General features: G+C 52.8%; 8 protein-coding genes across 8 annotated transcripts; 1 reads left to right on the top strand and 7 right to left on the bottom strand.

Annotated features, from left to right (window-relative positions):
- Positions 1-101: 101 nt before the first annotated feature.
- Positions 102-1235, bottom strand: J7T54_000929 (Sphingoid long-chain base transporter-like protein; the record flags this gene model as incomplete). Its single annotated transcript, XM_051504969.1, has 3 exons — positions 102-372; positions 451-949; positions 1028-1235. The coding sequence occupies 3 exons, from the start codon at positions 1233-1235 to the stop codon at positions 102-104; spliced, it is 978 nt and encodes a 325-aa protein (XP_051363642.1).
- A 1357-nt stretch (positions 1236-2592) lies between these two features.
- On the bottom strand, positions 2593-3285 carry J7T54_000928 (uncharacterized protein; the record flags this gene model as incomplete). Its single annotated transcript, XM_051504968.1, has 2 exons — positions 2593-2883; positions 2929-3285. The coding sequence occupies 2 exons, from the start codon at positions 3283-3285 to the stop codon at positions 2593-2595; spliced, it is 648 nt and encodes a 215-aa protein (XP_051363641.1).
- Positions 3286-4418: 1133 nt separating this feature from the next.
- On the bottom strand, positions 4419-5976 carry J7T54_000927 (putative MFS transporter; the record flags this gene model as incomplete). Its single annotated transcript, XM_051504967.1, has 3 exons — positions 4419-4530; positions 5175-5297; positions 5531-5976. The coding sequence occupies 3 exons, from the start codon at positions 5974-5976 to the stop codon at positions 4419-4421; spliced, it is 681 nt and encodes a 226-aa protein (XP_051363640.1).
- Positions 5977-10007: 4031 nt separating this feature from the next.
- On the bottom strand, positions 10008-10598 carry J7T54_000926 (Arylsulfatase; the record flags this gene model as incomplete). The annotated part of the gene is made up of 3 exons (XM_051504966.1): positions 10008-10140; positions 10220-10265; positions 10343-10598. The coding sequence occupies 3 exons, from the start codon at positions 10596-10598 to the stop codon at positions 10008-10010; spliced, it is 435 nt and encodes a 144-aa protein (XP_051363639.1).
- Positions 10599-12381: 1783 nt separating this feature from the next.
- Positions 12382-14066, bottom strand: J7T54_000925 (acid protease; the record flags this gene model as incomplete). The annotated part of the gene is made up of 6 exons (XM_051504965.1): positions 12382-12595; positions 12715-12751; positions 12807-13135; positions 13546-13579; positions 13631-13835; positions 13908-14066. 6 exons carry the CDS (start codon positions 14064-14066, stop codon positions 12382-12384), a joined length of 978 nt encoding a protein of 325 aa, XP_051363638.1.
- An 824-nt stretch (positions 14067-14890) lies between these two features.
- On the bottom strand, positions 14891-15445 carry J7T54_000924 (Beta-lactamase-like protein; the record flags this gene model as incomplete). Its single annotated transcript, XM_051504964.1, has 1 exon — positions 14891-15445. The coding sequence occupies one exon, from the start codon at positions 15443-15445 to the stop codon at positions 14891-14893; it is 555 nt and encodes a 184-aa protein (XP_051363637.1).
- Positions 15446-20939: 5494 nt separating this feature from the next.
- J7T54_000923 (uncharacterized protein) lies at positions 20940-22593 on the top strand (the record flags this gene model as incomplete). The annotated part of the gene is made up of 4 exons (XM_051504963.1): positions 20940-21224; positions 21276-21892; positions 21949-22171; positions 22231-22593. The coding sequence occupies 4 exons, from the start codon at positions 20940-20942 to the stop codon at positions 22591-22593; spliced, it is 1488 nt and encodes a 495-aa protein (XP_051363636.1).
- A 1163-nt stretch (positions 22594-23756) lies between these two features.
- J7T54_000922 (uncharacterized protein) lies at positions 23757-25454 on the bottom strand (the record flags this gene model as incomplete). Its single annotated transcript, XM_051504962.1, has 1 exon — positions 23757-25454. The coding sequence occupies one exon, from the start codon at positions 25452-25454 to the stop codon at positions 23757-23759; it is 1698 nt and encodes a 565-aa protein (XP_051363635.1).
- Between the last annotated feature and the right edge of the window lie 329 nt (positions 25455-25783).

The raw sequence follows: 25783 nt of genomic DNA, 5'->3' as shown, positions 1-25783 counted from the left end.
ACAGGACGGGGCGATCTATGCATATGTAACAAATGAACGCCATCTAAATCCCAGTTCGCATCTCCCCCGCACCCTCGTCTATCTTTCTTGTTCTCCACTGCTTACACGGCCGTCGTCCGGGGCGTGTCGTTGCCCGACTCACCCAAACTACTCTCAGCCGGCTTTTCTCTCGACTCGTCTGCTGCTGCGGCTGGTTCTCCTGCAGCAGTCTTGGACTTTCCGTGCCCGTTGCGCATCTGGGGGAAGAAGATGCCCGGGTGGAAGATGGTCAAAAGATACGTGGCAATGAAGATCATTGTGGGATCCAGGACAAGGAAACTCTCCTCGTGTTGCATGATTTCGGAGCCCCATCCGCCTGACATCTCGGCGATTCTATTGGCATTGTTAGCGAGTCTTGTTGCAAAAGAAACTTTTGAACCAGAGGCCCAAGGACAGCAGGAGCGTGCGTACCGGTAGATGCATCGGACAAAGATGACCGTGAAGGCGCCCATGACCGCAATGCCAAACATGCGGAATTTGCGGTCGTGCCAGACGGCGAGCGACTCGGCCGCGGGGTTGTCGTGGTGGATGAACTTCTTGGCGCGGAGCCAGTAGTCGAAGCCCAGGACGCCAAAGATGAGGAGGACGACGACCTGGAGGACGATGCCGGCGATGATCATGTTGTTGCCCGAGTCGAGGAGTTTCATGTTGTCCTTGCCGGCGGCGGCGGCGAGGCCGCCGCCAATGGCCTGGAGGATGAGGCACGAGAGATCGGCGGGAAGGAAGATGCGTGGGTACCAGGCGGGCGGGATGCGGGACAGGGCCGGGTTGATGGTGAGGGCGACGTGCTTGAGCGTGAGGTAGACGGACACGCAGATGAGGGTCGGGGCGAGGATGATGGCGCAGATCTGTAGCTGGAAGGCCCCCGAGTCCCAAGGGTTGTCGTAGAGGAGGATGCGGCCAATGTAGCCTGTTGTCGAAAGAGGTCAGTACATGTGTGTTATGAACATTCCCCTGGATGTAATTATAAGTCCGGAAAGCAACGTACCGAGCGTCTCGAGCAGCAGGCCGAGGGTAATGGCCGCGCTAAACGTCCACGTCCGCTTCCAGATACCCAGGGAAGCGGCGGCGATGGTGCAGAGGCCAAACGCGATGGCGAAGAAGTAGCTCGACCCCAGATTGGGCTTGTAGCCCAGAACGGTGGCCTCTACTGGGCATTGTGGCGAGAGCTCGGTGCAGGTGTCGAATCGGCTCATGGCGGCGTTGGAGGTGCTAGATACGGAGTCCAGGAAGCCACTATACAAGGTAGAGAGATGGTGATGATGGTGCTGCTACTGCTGTTGACATTGAAAGAAGGTTGAGCGAGGGACGCCTCTTTTTTTTATTTATCCAGGAAAGGGAAATGAATGACAGGAAGGCGGTGTTCACTGTCCGACAGGCTGCCTCCCACTTTTCCAAGTGATGACAAGTCGCGTTATTGAAGAGGGCAAATAGGCAATGCGAATGCGCTTCGGGGTCGTCCATCACCCCGGGCGCAGCTGTCTGCGATAGTAGGTGGACATAGGTGGGCAGTCCTTGACTCCTTGGCTCGTCATTCATCCGGCGTCGCTCCACACACACTCGTTGTCGACATCGGAGAGACTCCAGGATGAAATTGATGAATAGATTGCATCAGCGTATTTGCCATCCAACTAGCTTCGCGCGTTCGACCTGCCCTGATCAACGGATGCTATATGCAACCCTATCGTTTGTCGTCCCTTAGCGTGGATGGCGCTCTACGTTTCGACTGTCGAGACAAGGTGGAGGGACAAAGCAGGATCGGGGATGCGTGTCAGATTTGATTTGGCAGCGGTTGGAGGAACTTCCGGTCCAGCGAGTGGAGATGATGCGGCCGCCTCTGCAAATCTGGGTATTCCTTGCGCGCGGATACGTGTATTTGCGGGAGAACGTTCGCCAATCATGTTGGAAGAGTCAAATACGCGTATGGGACGGGGCCTTTGAATGCGATGCTTGGGGCAGTGCATGCAGCTTGACCCGTGCCTTGTGTGCGACTGTCAAAGACGCAAAGGGCTTCGTCGTCCTCCCAACATCATCGTGTTCTCAGCAGAACCATCCTCCATGGTTCCGCAAAGTGGCCAAGCAATGGCTTGTTCAAGAATGCAAGAGAGATGACCAAAGCAAAACCGCAGGGAAGCGAGGTCAAAGACAGGGTGGTTGACGGTTGAGACTCACGAAAGGGCCTGCAAGGAGTCATTTGGCGCCACAGCACCCTCAGCCGGTTATTGTAAAGGTTGGTATACGATATGTATACGGCCAGCTTTTGCTTAGAGTATAGCAAGTCCGTGATCGTGTCAGCGTAAAAAACGACACTCACTACATGTTACTTTCAAAACTCACCGCAATCTTTCTTTGCGTTCAACTACGCCTCACAGCTCTCCGCCTTGCTGATCACCACCAACATCAAGATCATTCATAGATAAAGCAGGAGCCCCATTCAAGATCGTTCATGAACGTCGCTATATGTAGTCAATCGTCCCAAATGTACTTGCTCTAGACCGGTATGACCTCCATGTCCGCTTCCATGACCACACCACCATTCATTCGTCTATATCCTCAACCTTCGTAGTTGTAGTCGTAGGTCGGCAAGCCCATAGGTACTCCGGGAGTAAATGGCCACCGACCAATGCATTTCTGGCCCTCGGCGCAACCACCGCACATCTCCGCGTCAGCCTCAACTCCAGGCCCGACATGGGTCATCTGGCGCTTTCGGACATCGGCGGTGATAGCCCGGAGCTGGCGCTTCCTGAACAGTTCATCCTCGGGCGCACGGCAACGATGCTCCACAATCAGGCCCAGCCCGATGGCAGGGCCGCCGGGGACTGCGACTGCGACACACTCTTGACCCTAGGCGCAGCCTCTGCACTGATCAACTGTCTGGCGCTTGTGGACGTCTTCGGCGACGGCGCGGAGCTGGCACATTTCACGCGCAACGTCCACCTGGCGCTTCACGCTGCTCGGGACGCACATGGGAGAACTGAATCCGATGGCGTAGTTGTCGCACACGAACCCTTCCCTGCATCCCCCGCAACTGTCCTGCCACTTCTTGTTGGCGACCGTGCAGCCTGGGGAGAGGACCTCTGGGAAGCCGGGGATGCTGTGGGAATCGCACACCATGTTCTCAGGGCAGAAATCTCCGCAGCTGATGCTGCGGCTGGTCAAGGCGTCGTCGACCAAGTCCGCGGCGCTGTTTGTCGCGCGTGCCAGCACGGCCACAACGGTGAGGACTGTCTTGGTAAAGAAGAGCATCTTGAACGGGCGGGTTGGAAGGTGGAGCTTGCAGAACTGTGGTTTCGTCAGGTGTTGAATGAGAAGAAGAAAAACAGAGACCAGCTCTTTAGGGAGTAGAAGTGTATAAGTAAAGTGTGTACGATGAAGTGTAGACTGACGAGCCAAGGACTTTTCTCTGGAGCGACCTGTAGCTCGACTTTACACCCTTTGAGCGCGTTCGAGTTGACCCTTCTCGTTTGGAAGATAATCAGTGTCGCTACGCATCATGAACTTCCTGGGAGATCCCAGAACCAGACTCCTCACTAATGACGTGGCTACGACATGAGCAAGTATAATTCATTGAATCCTCCACGTCCAGAGTCCTCTTCTTCAATCCGGGGGTTTGTCTTGAGAGTGGCGTCGCCTATATGTACATGTACGGAAAGATGTGCGTTACCGTGGCCCCTCAGGGGCGGATTCTCACCCGCAGCCAGCTCGAGTACGACGAAAACCACCACTGCTTACATACTCCAGTCAGGATCGACATGTAGATTCGGTCTTTGAAACCGCTCTTTGCCACACTGCAACCCAACCCATTGATCCTGCCAGCTTTTCGGCCGAGCCCTTTCGTCATCCGTCGGGCCAGTCGATCGACACAAAGTAGCATTGCATTCCCCCGAAACAATGTTAGCTTCGCGCGTCACGGCATCGCGAATATGAGCTCGAATATCAGCGAGCTTCTTGTGAACCAGTGGCGTTCATGTCAGTGTATTAACAACCCGGACGGTGTTGGAAAGCGCAGTAGCAGCAAGAACGTTGATCTGGATCACTACCTCGTCAAATTTTCGGAGGAGACGAGATTTTTGCCGGACGCACGTTGTCTGATACAGTCGGAAAGCATCACGAGCAGCTTGGATTGCTTTCGTTCGTTTCCACTTTCGAAAAATCGCCGGTCCTTGGCCCGGCCCCCCGGGGAGTTCGGACTCGGGGGTACCCGGCAGAAAGTACCCGGCTCCCGGCCCCGGCCCCCGGCCTCCGGGAAGCTTGTCGTCGACCGGCACCGGGGAAGCTTAGCGCTGAGGTAGCCGGCAGGCTTCCGTTCAAAAAGCCGTTGGGCTGTTGTCGCGTGTATTAGCTAATGGTTTATCGTATACTGAAGTTCCCGCTATTGCTCAAATAGTGTACACGAATCTCGGGCTCCTATCCCCAAGTGCATTCACATCCTCGTCCGTCATACCTTCAATCTTGTAGTCCTCCTTACCAGCCTTGCGCCGCTTGTTGATCCTGTGATAATGTAGGAGTAAGAAGGAGTAAATAAAAGATCCCAGTCCCAAAAGCCCCATGGACACCGAGTACCCCATAACGTAGCGTGGAGCATCTGTTTTCGGATATAGCTAGAAGAGTTAGCACACTCTGAAGGAAGAGAGGAGCAACAACGACTTCAAACTTACAAAAGGCGCCAAGATGCCAGAGCAATTGCAGATTGTGATTTGTATACCAGATGCCGTGGTGCGTTTTCCATAGCGCGGGTTATTCGACGGGAGCCAAGCCAAAGGCAGACCAACCGCCACGAAGAGGCCGACGGATATAACACAGATAGCAAAGTAGTGGACGGCGGCGCTCATCGAAGCGAGGGATACCCCATATCCGATCATGCATACGACGAGAGATGCGATCTGGTATAGGCCCCGCAGCTGCTGGCGGTCGGAAATCCATCCGACCGCTAAGTAACTGATAGCTCCCAGAGCGTAGCATGGAATGGTGAGAGCTTGGGACTGGGGGGAAGTCCATCGACCAAGACCTGGAGAACAACTTAGTGTTGATGTCACCATACGAATCTGAGGACCCTGCCTTGAATAATAGAAGGGAGGAAAACGGAGTAGCTGTAGAGCATTGTGTTGACAGTGAACTGTCCGAATGCAAAGCACCATGTCTTCCAGTCTTTTGCCGCCAATATGGCGTCCTTCTTGTCAAAGTCTTCGTGGAAGCCGACCTGGCGCTGCAATCGCGCGAGCAATAACTGCTTTTCATCTTCGCTCAGAAACCAAGCACTGCGAGATTCGTCAGCAAGGATGAAAAGCAGAACGACTCCAAAAACGACAGTAGGTAATCCTAGGTGGATGTCGTAAGCTCAGAGTCTCAAATCGATGGCAGACATCTGTATTCTTTACCTTCCAGGATGAAGACCCAGCGCCAACCCGAGTATCCGGCGACACCATCCATGAAGTTAATGCAGTATGCGAGCAGCCCCCCGGATGCCCCGGCAAGGGCAGAGCTCACGAACAGAAAGCCAATGCGGAGGGCAATCTCTTTCTTCGTATAGAAGAGAGTGAGGTAGACCGTCAATCCGGGTAGGAGGCCACCTTCGAGCAGTCCGAGGAGGACTCGGGCAGCAACGAGACCAGCAAAGTCCTGGACAAAGCCGGTACATGTGGAGACAATGCCCCAACTGACTGTGATAAAAGAAAGCCATCTTGATGGCCTGAACTTCTTGAGGACCAGATTGCTAGGAACCTCAATCAAGACATAGGGGACAAAAAGTACGGCGACCGCGATCTGGTATTCAGATCCTTTGAGGCCAAGGTCCTCTTCCAGTCCAAAGAGCCTGGCGTTGCCGATATTCGTGCGGTCCAGGAAACAAAGAAGATAGGCGAGCATGACAGTCGGCACAACGAATTTGTCGATCCTCCGAACGAGCTTGTCCTCAGCCTGATAGTCAATCTCGTCCATATTGCTTGGAGTGCTGCTGGGAGAATGCTCATCGACCTTGGCGGGTGTTTTTTCAGAACACATTTCGAAAAATTCGCTTGACAAGCGCCACTGTAGTGATAATGGCAGATAGGATTGTTGATCAAGAGAGCCAGCCACGGTGAACGAACCAGGTAAATCAAGGTGCGGAGAAGCAGCAAGCAATTCGAGCTAGGCCCGCGACTCCCTGCCTTTATGTTTTACAGAGGGACCTTGAAGTCGGTGTGTCTCAGCAAAAGCTGTTCGTGGGCAAGTTGTCCGGGGAGAAGGGCCAATGTCTGAAGGGATCTCAGGACTCAACCTCCCCACGTCCCTGCGAGGCTGCGAGGCTGCGAGGCAGAAATATCCGGGGTTGCGTAGCGCGGAACGAGATTTCATGAGCCAAGGGTCTAGACCAGTGCAGAATCAGAGCCCCGGGTAGGTGTAATCGTCGACGGGATCACTGGAGCGGTGAACGGTTATGTCTCCTCTAGGAGTCTAGCAAGACGTAACGGACTAAAATCTAGTCTTTTAGATAAAAACGAGATAAGTGAGATCGCAAAGCATATCGGATTACTGGCTGGCGAGGTCGTCTAGATCATCCACATCCCCACGCAATCAATCCACGTCTGCCAACCACTTTCTAGTCCATTCCACCAATGCAATTTTTGGCTTCACTTCTTCCGAAGCTACTAGACCCAGCAACCACGATGAGGTACGAGCACGTCTGCTGGGGCCCCCTCCACGTGCACCAAACGCTTCATCAGGGACCCGGGAGCAAAAAGAAAATCGCTTTGGCCCTCCTGGTGGCCTGCCTAAACGGCACGCTGTCAGCACGCCCCCCCCCCAAAAAGGCGGAGGCTAGGTAAAATGCAAGGCTCAGGGGGGACGGCCTGCCCAGGGGTTGGGTGTTGTTCGGGAAAAGAGAAAACGGGAGTACTCAACTTTGTAAAACCCCAACTCGAACATCACGGGGAGGAACTAGGGACCGCAGCCCGGCCGGCGAAGAGGTGCCAAGGCCGCGATGGCGAAGCTCACAACGCCGAGAATTTCTAATACTGTAAGCGTCATTTCGAGCTTGAAGGACTTACCTTGAAGAAGAAGAAAAGAGAGAAAAGAAAGAAAAGAAAGAAGGGAGAACGTACGCTGACCCGGTAATATACATCGTCCGCCTCCAATGCACCCAATGCATTTCTGTCAAAGTAAATAATGTCAAAAGTTAAAGTTGTCTTTTTGGAGATACTTTGAGCTTATTTGAGACTGTGAAAGGATCACCGACGCACTCCTTCTGTTTGCTTTACACACGGAGGCGCCCCCTGCTCTATGAAAGTAAACAAAGCTGAATACTATGGGTTTCTCTCGCTCAGAAGACTTGGGTCATACTCATTCGAGTCACCCATGACGTCGAGGACATATTGTTTCTGTCTAGTGCCAATTTTCAACCAATTTTTAGAGTTGTTCCATACATGTACCCATTGCAAAAGTAAACAGAACTAGAGATTCGGGTTAAACTTTAGGATTGTAGTGGGTTTGAGTTTCGAGAGGGATTGCCGACGTACCCCTATATCCAACACTGCCGAAGTACAAATGTGCCTTCTCTTTCAACCAGAACCCTGAGGCAGGCACTGAGCTAATAAAATACTTACCCAAATAATGTACCAAGAGTACGTCCATCAAGACAACAGTAACAGGAACCCCTTCAACAACCCCTCTTCGTCACTGTCGCTTCTTTGAGCCCAAACAGGAGTTACTCGGGCGCAAAGTCAACCTTTCTCAGATCCTTTGCCAATCAATCGACTCGAAGAGAAACCTGGAGTTTGTGCAGCCAGTCTGTTTTCCATTTCATGCCTTGTGCCGACCCAGCTACGAGCTATTAGGTACTCAAAGGCCGTCGCCAGAAACGCTGTGTCTTTTTTTTTCCAACAGACTGAACAGCATTACATTGCGTGCGATCGTAACTGATTTAACATCGGTGTAGCCGCCTTTCCGTTCACTCCGCTGTAGCCGTTCAATGAGTTCCATTGCTCGTTTCATGACTGAATTTCATAGTCGAGCACCATTTCTAACCCGCCGCTCGAAAACACTACAATGAAGCGTAGCAATTTGCAATCGGTGCTCCGCCGCAACTTTAACTTGGGAAGTCGGAAGGCCTACAGTCTTCTCTCACCCCCGTTGGAGACCTTCCGCCGCCGCAGCACATGCAGGTCAGCGAGCCATCAGTAATCATACCGACTTACAGTAAAGCTATCATGGATGATTCAGAACATCAGAACTTGCTCGTTCTTTTCAATTGACATATAGTCGGCGAGACTTGGAGGTCAAGGAGTCAATAGTGTGAGGACCAAAACATCAGTGCACGGCCTTCTTTTCTTCTACAAGGTTCCATAAGTAGCACAGCAGTCCAAAGGAAACGTTTCTATCAAACTTCGTATCTCTATCATTATTGCCCCGGCGCCTGGTATGCCAAAAACCTTCTAAGAGGACCCAAAGCAATAGACACCTGACGGTTATAGGAATTCTCTCTTCGAATGTGCTGCATATACAATCCTTCTTTTGCTCCCTCTCATGGTTCTCTTTTAGGATCGTCTTTCTCGTCGAGCTCAGTGATTATTTTGATTGCCGGTCGTCTTCAACTGTTGCTCTCCCGACCTAACAGCGACTCGAGCACTTGGAGCCTTCGGCCAAGGCCACCACCCTCCAACGGCATTTGAGCATATATAGCATTAAACACATTTTCCGATCAGTCCTGAACTGATAAACTTTCAAATTACACACAATCCACCCGTTTACCTTTGTTACTGTGTCGCGACGGAGACTTTGAAGGTCAAAGTTCACCATCGTGGAGCGACTGCGTGACTACACCTTGAGTTTACCACCGCAACCCAGCCCGAAAGCTGGTGGATGAAACACAAAGGTGCGCTCATGACACGAACTTAAGGATAGAGCTATTCTCAGCCGCGACTGGAGACTGATAGACGACTGGGCGTGGCTGAAATGGGCCGACGTCAAACTGAAGCCTTTCCTCATTAGTTTAGGGATATTAGCGTTGTACACAAGAAGATGTGCACGCCATCCATGGTGAGGGTTTCTGATTAAGTCGAGTGAGTTGAATTCAAAGATCAAATTCGGTTTCTTTCCCCATTGTTCATACTTGGCCTTGGGGCAAAAGTAAGACCACTCTTTCTCGATGATGGCTGCTTCTGACTCGGATGGTCCCAGAGAGGAGTAGGTCGGGGGTGAATCCGATGGAGAACAAGCTGTGTTCATGATACGGGGACTTGATAAAAATCTGCAGTGGCGGCTTGGTTATTGGAAAAGAAGTCATTCATAAAACAGTCACTGGGCGACAACAGTGACTTTATATAGTAGTTGAGCAGTGCCAGTAGCGGAATCGTACACTCAACTATTGTGTTCGAGCTTATTTAACGCACTTCCACGTCACAAGACCGTGGAAATAAGCTTTGTGGTCAAGTCAATTTAAAGTCCGGTCCGTTGGAAGGCTGGCACAGCAGCTTCTTACACGGGATTTAGGGTTATTCCCCATGGTTTGGGTTTTGCGCTCCCAATGTTTGGGCCACGATTATACCGAGTCTGCGCTTGATTTAGGGTCATGAACGTGCGTGTGCGCGTGCGGCGCGCGCATATGGTCCACCCACGAATTACCTCGCTGTAGGACAACCTCACGATCGCGAATGAGGTTCCCAGATGGTCTACCTGCGCAGCTCGAGTATTGTTGACAAGATGTCCATGACTGTAGTGAAGGAATTCGATGTCGTATTTGCAGGCTCCTGGGTGAGTTTCGGGAACCGGATGAGGCATGGACACCAGATGCCATCGTCTGTGGGCCAAACTTTGTAGCCGCGTGAAGGTCGGAACCAACGGGCGGCGCCGGCTCGACATGCTCTGGCACCAGACCCAGGGCTTTCAGTGGCGCAAGTCGAGATTGGGTCAGCTTGTCCGGCCCATGGTTATACTTTCACTCTATAGAATCGCGTGCTAGCTCGCACTAAGGCATTCATGTTTCTTAGGTCTGTTTAGGACATGCAATACTTCTCTACAGCTTGACATGTTGAAGGGGCCTGCATGGGCCAGTGAGGAGCTGTGTACGCTGGATAGGAGAAGAAGGGCCTCTGGCGGGGGGAGACGTCGGGTTTCATACCCAGGTGCCTACACGACGCGTCCATCTGATGAGCTCAATCCAATTTTCACCGCAATAGAGAGAGCCAAGTGCTGAGGAAAACCTTACCATTTGCCAGACATGGCAGTACGGTAGCCAGCATCAGAAAGTATCTCTGGGAGCGTGGCCACCATCCAGTTGAGGTACCGCTCGTATTCGATCCCGGTTTCCCTACGTAGTCAGGGAACTGACCCATGTATCTCTTCTTCATGTACGCAGCTTCATCCATTTGACCAAGACCGGCAATGTGATTGTCGGTGCCAGAGAGCAGCATGGCACGCGTTGGCGAGTATGCCTGCGCGGTGTGAAAGTTGGTCATGCGCAAGCCATCCTTGGCCAGCTTGTCGAGCACGAGCGTGGCGATTTCCGAACCATGCGACCCAATATCGCTGAAGCCATGGTCATCAGCGACAATGGTCAAGAAATTGGGTCGCTTGGCGGATGTCATGTTTCTGGGCGCGCTGCTTCCCGGGGGATGAGGAATGGGGAATCGAGTGGATTTTCCTGCAGGCAAATCTGCAGACAACGAACTATATAGATAGCTAATCAGGATCGATTCAAGTCATGCTGCGGTTAATTCTCCTCACTAGCATTGGCGTATCATCAACGCTCTGGATGACACCAACGCGCATTGTCTGGCATCCTTGGACCCTGTCTTCGGGGGTTTCTCTGGTCAGTCGGTTGACTTGCTGAGCCCCACGCCAAGGCCACCTTGTCCGAGAGTGAACTCCGTGGAGGGTCTACCAAAATCATCGAGTCTCTGAATCCATGCTTCACGTTGGCATGCTGTGTCTATTCCTAATGCGTGACTTGCATCTTGATCTGATTGGTCTGAGATGCCAGTCACTTCCAGGGTTCCACGCTGAGCGGAAACTCCCGCGGCATCGATCGCCTGTTCCGAGAGCACGACATAGGTAATCCGCATGTCGGAACCTGGCTGGCGACAAGCCAGCTGCGATGGCTTCAATCGCGCCAAATCGCATTTCAATGGCGAAGAGCTTTTAAGGTGCACCGTGGGTAGTGAGTTGAGAGCTTCGCCGGCACCGTAAGCTGCGTCATTCGTTACCCTGTCCCTGCATGTATCTGTTGCCGCTCTGGCATGATCATAGGTGCCAGCAGATATACCCTTCCAAAGGGGTCCAGGGCCGTTTGAGAGCAGCGTTTATCGACTCGGATTGAAAAAAGAACTTGGGCTAAGTTGTTGAACTACGTGGCTCTACAGCGTGTGCAGATTAACTAAAACTAGTCTTACAGTGCCTGCCTACCCTGAAGCAGACAGAAGTCCAAATACCTCCCCCTCCCACTGCCTGAGAGTATTTCCTCCGCTCTTTGTCGCTTTTGAAAAAGAAAGGATATGAAAACCGCAATTTTCTGATTGGATTTTCTACAGTACAAGAGCAAAAACGACGGCACAGATGGAGCCGAGAATGGTCTTGCTGACAGTGCGCAAAGAACCAACACCCGGCACACTGGTGGGAGTGGGCACGGCGATGGTCTCTGTATCGGAGGAGCTGCTCGGAACCAAGCTAGAGACAAATGAGGTTGGGTCGGCTTGTTCGTTGCTATGTGTTTGGCCCTGCACCGTTCCAGAATGGCCAGCGTACAAGCTGTTGGCCGAGTACAAGGCTGGCTGGACTGCCCCATTGTGGTCCTGTGTGTGCGCCGCGGATTCATTTTGAGTGAGCGAGACAGCCGCTGATTGCGTCCCCACTGCTGGGGCAGGGATCGGCTCAGCGTGAGTCGTGGTGGAACCCACATGCACTGTGCCATGCTGCGTAGTGACCTTAGGGCCATGCTCCATGCTTTCACAAGTAGCCGCCGTGCAAGAAGGCTGGTGCGTGATTGTGGTACTCGCGGTAGCCTGAGGGCAGTAAGTTGTGGTGAGCGTCAGGACCTCCGTCGTAACTTGGTCAAAGGGGCAATCCCAGACAGTGACCGGACACTTTGTCACCACGTATGTCGTTGTGCTGAAGAAAGTCTCCGTAGTGAGTTGAGGTGAAGATATCGTCGACTGGCTGTCCGTTACAGTAGTGGTTGTGGCATGGTGCTCAGTGGCAACTGTGGTGGAGGACCCCACGGAAGAGAGTTCTGTCTGAGTGGAATGGGGTATCTCTGAGGTAGAAGTTGACGTAAGGCTTCCAATGTGCGTCGAAGTGGATGCCAAGTCACTGCTACTGGGAACCGTGCTTATGGGGGATCCAGATGGCGTAGAGCTGGTGGTCAAGGTCGGGTTAGGGGTCGCTAACGTGGTGCTGGGAGTGCTGACAGGAGTCGAGGCGGGTGAGGAAGTGGGCGAAGACGCTGGTGAAGACGCTGGCGAAGACGCTGGTGAAGAAGCTGGTGAAGAAGCTGGCGAAGACGCTGGTGTAGACGCTGGTGAAGATGCTGGTGTAGGCTTGGGAGTAGGCTCGGGAGTAGGCTCGGGAGTAGGCTCGGGAGAACAGCCTAGTACAGAGGGCACGGCGTCCCAACCTCTGCCTATGGCGACGATATTTGACTCGCACTCGCCCCGGGTGCTCTGAGCCATGTGAATGTTTCGGTTGTCCCAGTCAAAAACGACGTACGCGGCCCTCAAGAAGCTTGCGCCCAACGATGGATTGCCTGCTTTCAGTCAGCTCTTACTGAACTGGCATGCTTGCTCTTGTTCGATCCTCACCTGTGCTTGGAACTGCGCCGAGGTAGCAGGTGCCTTGCAGGTTGACTATGAAGTCGCTCAGCGGCACATTGATGGAATTGACCCCAAAGTCAAAGTTGATTGTTGCGTCGGTATCGGCGTCCGAGCATGGTATGATGTATCGCGAGCTGGATGGGTCAGAAGTGGCCGAGGGAAATTCCATGATCAGGTTTTCGAAGATTGCAGGAGGCAGTTTGGAGAAGTAGGAGCTGCTGTCCAAGCTGATCACCTGGCGGCCATTGAAGATGTTCTGATTCCGTGGAACATTGCCGCCATAGCTTACGGTGATCCCATGCAATTCTACCCAATATCTGTTGCACGTGAAGCACGGATTAGCCTGATCGGAATCTCCAATGCGGCGGCAGTCAGTTGCGCTTTTCCACGCCGCCTTCATGTTCGTACCTCGTGAAACCATCTGGACTCTGCGCAGCCGGTACAATCGGGAGCCTATCCAGGGTGCCCGTGTAGCGGGCAGTGTCAAGGCCTCCAAAGATCAAGGAACCTAGCGATGGCAATCAATGAGCTAGACCATGAGATTATTTGTCCGCAATGATATCAATACCTTCTGAATTGCCTGAGCCCAGATCTAAGCTGAATGCGCGACTTCTTATGAACTCCCCCGGTGATGAGATTGTCCAAAACGAGTGGATAGGGACTGTCCCAGCCCTGCGGCGAAGGGGCCAGACCCAGACGACTAATCGAAACTCCTTGAGAGGAATACACGGCGCCGAGGATTTGCTGGGGCAAGGTGGCAGCTAGAACAAGGAGTCAGTACGTGGCGAGAAGCGGAGGTGGTCGTGACTGACATCCGATCTTGACAAAGTCAGAAACATATACCCAACTTGCGGAGCCTTCGGGATACGTCGCGGTCCCGAATGAGCCCATGTCTCTCAGTGTCGAACTCATGGTGAAGCGCGCCAGGCTGGCACAATAGGCGGGATTGGACGCTCTCGCGCACGTGGGGTTCGCCCACGTCTCATGCGACGAAGTGTCAATCATCATCTTGACCATCTGTCCCAGAGACCCAAGTTGGACGAAGACGGCGTAGGGTGACACTTGCTGGGCTTCGGCTGAGGTTTATACCTCGGTCTGTCTCTTCCCTGCCAGGCCGATGTGCGTCCATGGGGAGACAGGCTCTGGCTCGGTCTCAATGGCGAGTTGCAGCACGCCCTCTGGCACAGTGCCGCGTGTCGCCAGAATGACCGAAGCCAGCAGCGGTGTAAGTGCCAATGAGGACCACATCTTTTGGGCGGTTGGGTGTTGGCATTCACGTTCAGAACGGCCGAATGATTCAGAGACGATGCTGCTATGAGAGAAGGGGGGGAAACCGTGATTCAAACCGGACGACTGGCCAATTTCTGTACTTGGACTGGCAGACTGAGACACGATCACAACACCCCTATTGTTTTCCCACTTTGCTCCAGACCATTGGACTTGAGTCAGGGGAGTCAACGTGTGGCGCATGGCGTCGGCGCATTGATCTCAGCGAAGCCCAAAAGGACTGAGACCCTGCAGCATTTCGAGGCAGGTCTCCCGTACGGATCACTGTAAAAAGTAATAACCAGAGCTTGCTCCATCCAGACCACATGGATGGACCCATCAATAAAATACTAGACTACGTAGCGTCGCCGGAACCATGGGCCCAAAGGAGCGTAGTTTGGGCCGATAGTCTTTGTTGGAATTCGATCTGAAAATAGCCGTTTAAGTAGCGGAGCCCGAAGCTCTCAGCTGAGCCAATTATTGCAGGGATCTGCGGTGGGCGCGGCGCGTCTTGGCAAATCGATGTACTTCTGTTCGTCCGTACATGTATTGGGATTTGGACATTGCCATGGTACAACTGCATTTTCATGCGCGCGCACACCACTCTTCGGTCATTCGCGACGAGGCCTTGAATCCCTCTGCTGGCTGACAAAGCCCGCGTCTGTTACTCAACAAGGTTTCTTGGGAAGCAATCGTACGTGGCCTGCGCTATCGACGGCTAGCGTTTTCCAACAATGACCCGCTGCACACAGCTCGCCAAATTGCACTGCGGTACTCCGTACCGAAAGGGACGAAGCGTCAACAGCTCAGCCGCTGTGTTGAGATGAGGCCAGAGACGCTACACTTCGCCCCTTGCTGGTGTTTTCCCGTTTAGCAATAAATATTGTCTCGCCAGCCTCGCCCGTGGGGAACAGCCGAATGGGTAGCTCCACAGCTTGTCCTGTGTACATCCCGATGGTCAGATTCCAGATCTCCTCAAGGGCGCTCACTAGCTCGGTCGTTCGATTTCCGCCGTTTATCGGCGGCACAGAGCTGAGTACCAAGGAGTCGCAATCTTGCTCAATCTTGATCTGCACATCTTCTGAAGCCTCTGCCTGTGGGGTTGTGTCTGTAACTTGACACGCGCTCTTTGAGAAATTGCGTGCATATTCATGCTTTGCTTGATCCCGGGCTGCAGTGTCCACAGCAGGGACGAGGGCGCGCATCGAGCCGGCCGTCAGCATGACCACGGCGATGCCATGTTCAGGGAGCACTGAGAGTTGGCTGCGGTATGATTGTGCTCCACCACTCTTGCCGTAAATCGTGACCGGGTGCAGATGCTCAGGCGTCAGGTCTGGCAGCTTGGGTATCTCCCATGGCATGCCGACTGAGTTGGACAGTCCCTCCGCGAGTGCATATGGTTTGAGCCAAGCCCTCGTCTGTGCTGGGGTGAGCGACAGTGTGTTCGTCAGCAAACCATGGCTGAATTTGGCCCAGGTCAGAAATTGTAGAGACGAGACCTCCTGCCCTGAAGAATAGAGTCAGCATCAAATGTATCGTCGATCCGACGAGCCAGGGCATCCTCCGGTATACAACTCGGGAGGGTCTCTTACGGGGTGTTCAATCCATAGTCAGAACCCCAACTACTTTCCCCGGGCGGAATGACTCCACGATCGTCAACACCAGGTGACAGATGAGTGCCAGTCATTCCCAATTACGCAGAGACGTAAACCTTCATCATCTCCTCGTAACTCTTCCCTGTGAATCTTTCAAACGCAAACGCAAGGACATTGAATGCCGCATTCGAGTACGCCGGCCGCTCCATGATTTCTGTGGATAGGGTATGACTCCAATACGCCTCGCAGATATTCTTAGTCAAGCAAAGGATGCTAGATTTTGCACTCCCACATTTTACAAGCATCTGGGATGGTCTCTCACCTTGGGAGCTGCAGCCACCGTTGAGTCCTTTGACGCCACATGACGGGTACTCGGAATCATTTAGCTTGGGAATGCCGAGGGCTGTAGCGACATCTTTTAATAAATAATACTCCAAAAAGCCGTCTTAGGGTGTTTAAGGTTAGAGTCAGTCAAAGCAAAGGTTTCTGCATGAAATGCGCAATGTTGAGTCCTACAGTCTGCGGTGACACCGGCTAAATTTGAGCCAAGCATCCTCAAGGAGAGCGGACGGGATCCCGTCCCGTATTTTCCACTCGGTATAGTCGTATGTGAGAGTTGAACTCATTAAGTGCCTCCATAACCATATGCAAGGTTCACGTCGCATGACCAAAAGATAGAGGCGTGTGGAACTCGACAAATGTCCTTTGACGACCCCGGCCCTAACTAGTATATGTTCTCTGGTGTGCACGAAGTAAGATGAACCAGGACAAATTCATCAAGTCCCTAGTTAGCTTATGTCCGTAGATGGTTTCGATAGCGTTGATCTCGATTGGGAGTATCCGCGTGCAGTAGACAGCAGCAGGCAGGAAGAGCATTTCGAGAGCATTTCGAGAGCTTTTCAAAAACTTCTAAAGAATATCAAGAAGGAATTGAAGGGAACAGGCAGGGACGAGTTTAGCAACACGTTGCCAGCTTCAATATGTACCTATGTTTGGCGCCTTTGTCATTGTTCGACAACTATCCGCTAACGTCTACCCTAGGGTACCTCAATCATTTTGATATCCCAGCGATGGAGCCTGACGTTGACCTTTTCAACATATAGGTGCAAAAACTTCGTGGCCCACCGAGAATCGTGAATTAACAGTTCTTGGTATGTCTTACGACTTGCACGGTACATGGTATTAGGCTCTTGATTGTGGGCCTCTTGCTTGGCGTCCATGTGCATCCAAACGGGACATGTAATTGCTACGATAAGGAACTTTTGAGGCAAGAGAAGAGGCCGTGGTCTTGGTGAATTGATGATGTCGATGAAGGATGATGAGAAGTCGCGTACAGGACTATTCAACTAGACTTAGTGAGGCCGGGCCACGTTGCCTCACCTCAAAAAAAGGCTGGGTAGGTCGGCACGTGACGCGACCAAAAGGGGTCTGTCAACAGTAAAACTCAACAATCGACTCCTTGAAGTTTGGAGCACTCACCGCGGGTGTTCCGTCTTCATACATTACATCACTTTCATCCGACAAAGCCCGTCTTTTCTATGCCTCCAACCGACCCACGCGCCCCCACGGGCCCCGTGGATCGTAACGCATATTATGAGCCCAAGGCTTCAATAGAATGTCGAACACCGCTCATCGGATTAATCTAAACGAATACTACATCCTCTGAGACCTATTAGACGTGCAAAGATAGGGCAGCTAAGACTCAAAGGACCCGTACACCTAGGGTTTCACGCTTAATAGTGCCCATCTCCTACCTCACGCCAAAGAGCGTTTTCAGCGTGGAATTACAAAGCTCGACCGTTAGCTCCGATACCGGGCTATGAAGAGACGCTACGCAGACCTCGATCCGAATAGGGAGTACACACAGCTTAAGGCCCGTCCTATAGATAATAAGATACTTCCTTCTTATAACCTTGCCCGTCGCTTTAAATTCGACGTTATCAACGAACACCTAGCTGTAAATACCGCGGTAGCAGGTTGTGAGACCAAGGACAGCGATGAGTATTTCATAGCTATCAGGCAGCATTTCACGCAGTGGGTAGAGGAACACGCTCTCAATACTCTGGATCAATACGTGCGCAACGACCATTGCCTTATTATAGACGAAAAGTCCCTCCGCACGCTCGAAGCGCTACCAGATCAAACACAGCCGCCAGGTCCAGTCGCAGACGATAGCAACGGTTATTTCCTACGAAGTCAGCCTAAAGGTGCTTACGTCTAGATACTCGATCGCGAATGTTTCCAAAAGTATATTCGGGCTCAAGCCTCTGGCGGTAGTGTCCGGCTGCCACCCTACGATCACCCTGATGAGAGACGGTTCGAGCTATGGGTTCGTATGTATCTCTGCGATCTAGCACGTGTATGGTTCTTTCGCCCTCGGGGATTTTCGCTCGCGACGTGGGAATCGGTTGTGGAGAGGGATCGAGAGAAGTTCGACCAAGTGAATTGGTGGGGAGACGCGCGGACTACAACTGAGAATAATCACCTACGAAAGGAGAGGCGAGGAGAGTCTATTCTGGACGTAATGACTGCAAGCTGATTAGAATGGCAGAAACTATGAGAAATAATATCAAGGACTTTATTTTCATTTTTTTGACGTATAAGTAGTTATTTCTGAACATTTATTATCTATAGACAAATACCAAACAACACGGGCGCTCGTCTAACCACGGCTAAGTTACTCCCACTACTATAATACAATATCCAACGGCGGGTCGTACTTCATAAAGGCTATCTACGTAGGATGAGTAGGATCCTAGAGCGGAGGTGATTATCAAGTCGTCGCGTCTAGTGTAGCGAGAGTAGAGGACTCGCTTTGTCTATGTTATCTCATAGGTGCCAATCTTAGGGCTGTGACTCTCAAGTCTGGAAGCACAACCAAGGGTTGGCCACCTTCCATGCCACTAAATTCAGAGCCCAAATTGATCGTTGGCCTTGGAAGCTTCAACCCGAGTAAGTCTGTGCTCTTTCTACAAGACATATTATCGAACCAGTCTTGCCACGGCGCCAGCTGAAACCTCATGAACATCAAGGGTCTTAACATTTCGCACGATTCGCTATTGATTCCTGACTACCACGAACGACGGCCACTTGCTTGAAAAACAAGTACTAAGGCTCCAAGACTCTTTCCGGCGCAGGCCCATCATCTAGAAAAGTCGACCCGGGGGGACACCCAGTCTCTCCCAGCGATTAAAAGAGGGACCGGGTGGATCCGGAGGCCTATGACCTTTTCATGGTATCGACGCGGCACGCAAATAATCCGGGCAAGGGGGAGTGTGAGATGCTCCAGTTGCAGGCCAATAATATCCCATGACTTATGCGAGATGGTCTGACTAGACGAGGCAAGTCTGCAAACGGAGACTAGATATATCACGTTTGAAGCCCCGTCCAATAGTTTCCTGTTTCTTCCATCATCGCGACACTACGTGCGCGTATACTTCCTACGAGACCTCGGTACGACGCCCCAGTGGAAAGCCAGAAGGGTGGCCTTTGCCCCGGACCTAAATGAACTCTCTCAGCTCCGATTTCCTGATCTTAGGCTTGACCAGATCCTCATGTGCAATGCAAAGGAGGTCGCTGGTCGCATTTTGTATCATTTTGAATGGGGTCTAGAGTCCGTCAGCTGTATCAGCACACTCTTTTGTGACATGCCGTTGGACGGGTGGGTGCTGTGGTGGCCCAGACGGGCCAGACCCAAGGTGTCGTACACGGATGACTATGCCGACCCGTGCCCTCGGGCAATGCATGCAGGGAATACAGAGAAGGGGATCGTCTCAATACACTCTGCTGCAGCCTGTATGCATCGCGGAGGAGTCATGATGCGCACGGGGTGGAATGCAAACATGAAGAATAGTTGTACTACATGTACTTTTCTATATTATTTGCTAGGCGAACGGAAGGAAAACCAAACTTCTAGTTAATTAAACCTCACGTTCTAGTCCGTGATATTGCGAATGACGGTGTTAAGTATTGTGTGAATAAAAGCAATAATGATTAATATCTAACTCAAGGGCATAAAGAAGATCATCTGCATGTAAAGATGAAGATACGGAGAACCAAGATAAACGCCTTAGCGTCTAGGCCAGCGCGGCGCAGGCTGCCTAATTGGGTTGTTTGGCGCAAACTACCAGACACCCACATACCCTCGCACATACAACCAGAACCTCAACCTCGGCCATGGCAGCGTCATGCGCAAAACAACCATCTCAGAGTCATCGAAGCGAGGATGGTGGTGGTGTCGGAACCAGCCAGTATCTCCAATCATTCATCACTAGCTTGCATTTTTCAATCGTCACCATGACCGCGTCCTACAATCAAGTCTGCTCTCCACACACCTGCTCCTCCTTAGCTTAGCCCTGGTAATTCATTATCTACGTGCGCTCTCCGCAACGCCCCTCCAACCGCCACCTCCAACTCCTCAACGTCGGAAATGCCCAGGCTTGGCGATCCGATGTTGCTTCCCCTCACTTATAGCGCCTCTCGGGACTCACGCCCAAATTGTCCTAGTCGAAGCGGCAGACATTCGTGGATGGATGCCAGGCGGCCCAGGCCTCCTCATCTCAGCCCGTCCAATACATGTAACGCGTTGCTTGGCGAGGCCTTGCTTCTAGCTCTCAGCCCAAGGTACAGAGACCGTTGAGATCGACGACACATTAAGCAGGCACGGGCATTATCGGCTTGCGATATTGCATCACTTGTTTCTGTGGGGAGTACTGTAGAATTACGTACCATGGTCCCCACAATGTACGGAGTAGGTTCCGGGGCTGTTGTGGAGTAAATCTGGGGAAGCGCAGGCCCTAAAACTACCAACTCCAGGGGGCTTGTTTAAGGTTCTTGCTTAAGGTTGGATGGCCCCCGCCTCTGCGCAGGATGGTGCATTGATGTGCGCGTCAGCAGCACAGATCGGCCTCGTCTAGCCTTTCCTTTCTCAAACTACATGTGCCCAAGACACAAGGCCAAGACAAGACAACCTCGGTATCGTGCTAATTGCGTTTCTTGCCGTGTCTGTCTTGGCTGGGGTAAGGAGCAGCGATTGGTCCCTCTATTCAACATAGCCACGTGCCCCAGGTTTGCCCCCTTGTCTTTCTCGTGCCGCGTGCGTCCGTGCTCAGCAGTGACGTTCCGCTGTCTATTAAAGCCCCAGATACCCCATGAATCTCTCTCGTCGCTCAGTTCCCCCTTTGTCAGTCTCCTCCTCGTCCTCCTCGTCCTCCTCACACTCGACACAGGTGCTGCATTATTCTGACACACTTTCGACATCATGGCATACGACGCTGAAAATAATGTCGAACATAAGGATGCCACGCCTCGGTCAGGCTCCGCCGATCACCACGAAAAGGAGGAAGCCCCGATGGTAGAGGCTCTCGATGACGATCCCGTGTACTCCTACAAGGAGCAGCGCAAAATTATCGGCCGCGTAGACCGACGCCTCATCACCGTCGCTGGTATTATCTACATGAACTCGCTCATGGACCGCTCCAATCTGCCCAACGCTGGCATCGCCGGCATGAACGTCGACCTTGGTATGGTCACCGGGTTCCGCTATGTAAGCCTCGCAGGAACAAACCTTGGAAGCTAGCCAGCTAACCCAAACTAGTCCGCCGTCGCCCTCGTCTTCTTCATCACATATACGTTCCTCCAGCCCCCTGCCACCATCCTCACCCGCAAGATCGGTCCCCGACCCTTTCTGTCCGGCATCTGCTTCGCCTGGGGTGTTGTCATGGTCGGCTTCGGCTTTGTCCAAGATTGGGTTGTCCTCATCCCCCTGCGCCTGCTGCTTGGCCTCTTTGAAGCCGGCTACTTCCCGGGCATCGTCTACCTCATTTCGACATGGTACTCGCGCTACGACATGCACAAGCGCTACGCCGGTTTCTACTGTCTCGGTCTCGTGGCCTCGGGCTTGGGCGGCATCCTGGCCTTTGGCGTGCAGCAGATGGATGGTCTCGGTGGCCTCGAGGGCTGGCGTTGGATCTTTATCATCTTCGGCCTCATGACCGTCGCCGCTTCGTTCCTGGGCATGATCTTTCTCGTCGACTTCCCCGACGTGGCCATTGACAAGAACCATTGGAAGTTCATTTCGCGAGACGAGATTGCGTTCATCATGCGAAGGATCGCCAAGGACAGGAACGACGCCTCCTCGGAAAAGTTTAATTTCCGCCGGTGGGCTGCCGCAGGCAAGGACTGGAAACTCTGGGTCTTTGCGATGCAGTTTTTGTGAATATTGACCACATTACCATTGGAGAGGATACATGTGCTGACACAGACTCAAGCTCTTTGACGACCCAGGCCTATGCCCTCGCCTTCTTCCTTCCCATTATTCTCAACACGAATATGGGCTTCTCCGTCGCGCTATCACAACTGCTCACCGCCCCGCCCTACGCAGGTGCCGGCATCGTCATGTTTCTCTGCGCCTGGGTCGGTGATCGATACCACATGCGCGCGCCTCTGCTGCTCTTCACGGCTTCACTTGGTCTGATTGGTCTTCCCCTGTTGGTACGTGCTTCTCTTGCGCCATCTTCTCACAGACAAATACTGACATATATCTCCCTTAGGCCTACGCTGAAGCCGTGGGCGCCCGGTACTTTGGCTGCTTCCTCATTTGCGCCGCCTCTAACGGCGGAATACCCACCGTCATGGCCTACCAGGCAAACAACATTCGCGGCCAGTGGAAGCGCGCGTTTGCGTCCGCTACGCTCGTGGGCTTTGGCGGCCTGGGCGGCATTGCAGGCAGTACCGTGTTTAGGTCCCAAGACGCGCCGCAGTATATCCCAGGTATCTGGGTGTGCATTGGCCTGAATATCTTGATCGTGTGCACGACAGTTATGAACACAATCATCTTCCGCAAGCAGAACGCCAAGGCGGATCGGGGCGAGGTTGTCTTGGAGGGTGAAGCGAGCTTTAGGTACACCATTTAATGGGAGGAGTGATGGACAAATGCGACGTTCTTTTTCAGCAACTAAATCGATTTGAGTTTGATTGAACACGTTACAATAGGTTGTGCTGACTGTAAAGATGCTGACCATGAGGTAATAAAATCCGTGTTTCGTCGACACTGTGATTAAAGTGTGGGCGCGGTTTAAACACGGAAAGCATCGAAGATGTCCGTAGCCATCTATCTGAACAGCACTACCAGGCTTTGTTTTAGAGTCATGGAGACTCCAGCACGTCATGCGTGGTGTACCACACCAGCCGGCGACTCCCACGACTTTCACTTGTAGTGTTTATCAACCCGCTACAGCCTGGCGCTACCACCAAGCCGTCTTGATTTTCGACACCAATCCTGCATCCCTCATTGCTAAGGATCGTGGAACCGAAGCTCAATCTATCGCCGAATGCCTCGCTTCCCCTCGCTTCAAGAGTAGACGCCATGCTGAAGTCCGCGGCTGGTTTCGCGGTGATATATCGGCCATCGGCCATCTCTGCTCTCTTGAGCCACTTACAATCATATAATCGCTCAGATAGCGACACCGACCGAGCAAGGGTGCATGGATACGGAAATGCTGCTCTGGGAACTCTGGTACAGTGTTCTCCACGCATCCAAAAGGACGTGCCAGAAAGACGAGATAGTGGGGGCAAAATAGCTGAATCTTGCTAGGGCTCTCAAAACGGGGCCAGATCCACCACCGTCAAAGATCAACGAGAGGAGCACTGACAAGATCAACGACCTGGAACACGAGTGATTCTCTGCAGACTGTGAAGCACACTGCGCATGCTCGGACTCTCACCTCGGAAGAGGTGGAATGACTGTTTTGGGTGCGGTGCAGGCTGGACAGACGTTGAGTTGTATGCCCGGACAAGCACTAACGTACTCATGGCAAGGTCAACGACTATTGGCGTCTTACAACTAGCTTTATGTGGCGTGTGGCTACGGCGAGATGCTTGTGAAGCAGATCATCCCAACAATTTGACGGGGAGAAGAAATAGTTGTAATACCGTGGCTATAAGAGCCGTGAAGCTATATAAGAAGCATTAAGCCACGAGTAATCAGAAGGGTTAACCTTAGTCGAGCCATTCAAGTAGCCTCACTCTTAGTCCTAGGCGCTGTAGCAGACTGTCTATCCAAAGGACGGCCACGCCCTCAAGGTGTGAGGACATACTCCACGACATTGTCCTCTACGCGCGGGTAGAACTCAAAAGTAAAAGTGGCAGGCTGTCCCAGACTGACTACCTTGTCAATGATGGCCGCTCGAATAATCACATTGTCACTCTCGAAACTCCACTGTCCTTCCCACGTGCCCCTGGCCTGCTGCAGGGGACCAAGGTACTGTGTCCAGTCATCCACAAGATACGTTCCATCCTCGGCCAGTAACTTGACCGTGGCAAGACGTTCCAAGCCTGCCCACTCAATGGGTATGACGAGATCTTGACCGGTGACAGCGGTTCCCTCGGTAGACTCGAGCATGGGCACATCCCACTGGACGATGGTGACAGTCGTGCTGGCGCCGGCCGAGAACTCGATCGTGAGGGTCTCGTACACACCAGGCTCAGAGTCAGCGGTGATATATGTGCTGATAAAGTCCGGGGAAAAGGTGATATACGAGCAGCCGACAGTAAAGTCTGTGCCCCGAGAGAGCTTGTTTCCCTCGGACGTGGTGATGCTCTCGACATTGTTGCCTTTCAAGAGGTAAGGCAGCTTCTTCTCGGTGATGGCGGCGCCAACTTGGTTGAAAATGTAGGCAGATGTCCACTGTTCAGCGGCCGAGGCATCGACAGTGCTGTCGGGCAGAGAGTTGGTCACACCATTGGCGGCGTTGCGGATGATGTCGACGACAGTCTCATCACGGAAATTGCCAGTCTCGCGGTCGAGATGGTCCAGACCATTGTCCCAGATGGCAACGGTGGCGTCAATGTCCGTAGCAGCAGACACAAAATGGTCGAACCACTTCCAACGCGCGGCGGACTCTGTGCTGCGAGGCGTAGCGTCAAACTCACCGACGTAGATGGGTACGTCTGTAAAGTTTCCCCTGACAAGGTCCAATTCACGGTCCACGGCAGCCCTGTCTTCCGTGCTCCCCCAGGTAGTCCTGCCCCAAGCAGAAAAGACAAAGTCGTACGGGCTGTAGTAGTGAATCTGAAGAGCCCAGGGGTTGGGTACCTCGGCAGGAGGCTCAAACCACTGCGAGGTCTTTGTAGCGTCATTGTTGCCGCCGGCAAAGGTGACCACACGACGGGTATTCCAGTCGCCCGTCTCCGAGAGAGCGTCAAGGAAGATGGTGTTGAACTCGTTGACGTGGGCACCATCCTCGGCGGTCTGAGCCGGCGGCTCATTGATGCTCTCAAAGGCCACAGATGATGGCTTGCAAGCGAGCTTCTCGCCGATCTGCACCCACAATGCCCGGAACTTGGCTTGGATTGCCTCGACGTCCGCATTTGGCATACTCACATCCGCCCACTCCCAGCTGTCGTGGTGGACGTTTGTGACAACAAGAAGGTCCCGCTCCAATGCAAAGTCAATCACATCTGACACGCGCTGCAGCCATTGCGGATCAACCTCGTAATCAGGCGCCTCGCTCACAAAGTGGTGCGTGTACGTGACGGGGATGCGCACGCTCTTGAAACCGGCTGCCTTGACGGCGTCAAAGGTCGCGGCGACGACAGGGGGGTTATTCCAGGAGCCTTCGTCGGGGATGGCGTCGAGAGTATTCCCTAGGTTCCACGCTGGGTTTGAAGCCGCCATAAAGTCCTCAGCTGTCATGTCCTCAAAGGTGCCGCTGCACTGGGCAACCGTGGTTTGGGCAAGGGCGAGCAGCCCTGCGAGACTGAGCTGATATTTCATTTTGGTGATACTTGAGCAAACCTTTGTTGTCTAATGAAGATGCAAGTGCTGGAGAGCGATCCGGATGTCCATTCTTGAAGTATTTAAGCACCCTTCCCAGTCTGTTGCTGTAGCGCCACGCCTGCGGGACGAACACGTTCTCCGGTCCATCACCTTCCGCTGCGCAGGATATTAAATAGAGGTCTGTGTTGGTGGCACCGTTCCAAGTCAGGGAATTGAACAGAAACCAAAGGACATGAACCTGCATCTTGACTATTTGGGCGATCCGGACTGCCTCCGCGTTGCTGAATTGGGTCGGGGATGTGTGGGGTGGGGGGGCAAGCAAATAA

The sequence above is a fragment of the Emericellopsis cladophorae genome (genome assembly GCF_022114955.1).
Source record: "Emericellopsis cladophorae strain MUM 19.33 chromosome Unknown NODE_11_length_583618_cov_114_125112, whole genome shotgun sequence".
Taxonomy (NCBI): domain Eukaryota; kingdom Fungi; phylum Ascomycota; class Sordariomycetes; order Hypocreales; family Bionectriaceae; genus Emericellopsis; species Emericellopsis cladophorae.
The sequence above is the reverse complement of the archived record's forward strand: the minus strand, read 5'-3'. Positions and strand labels throughout refer to the sequence as shown.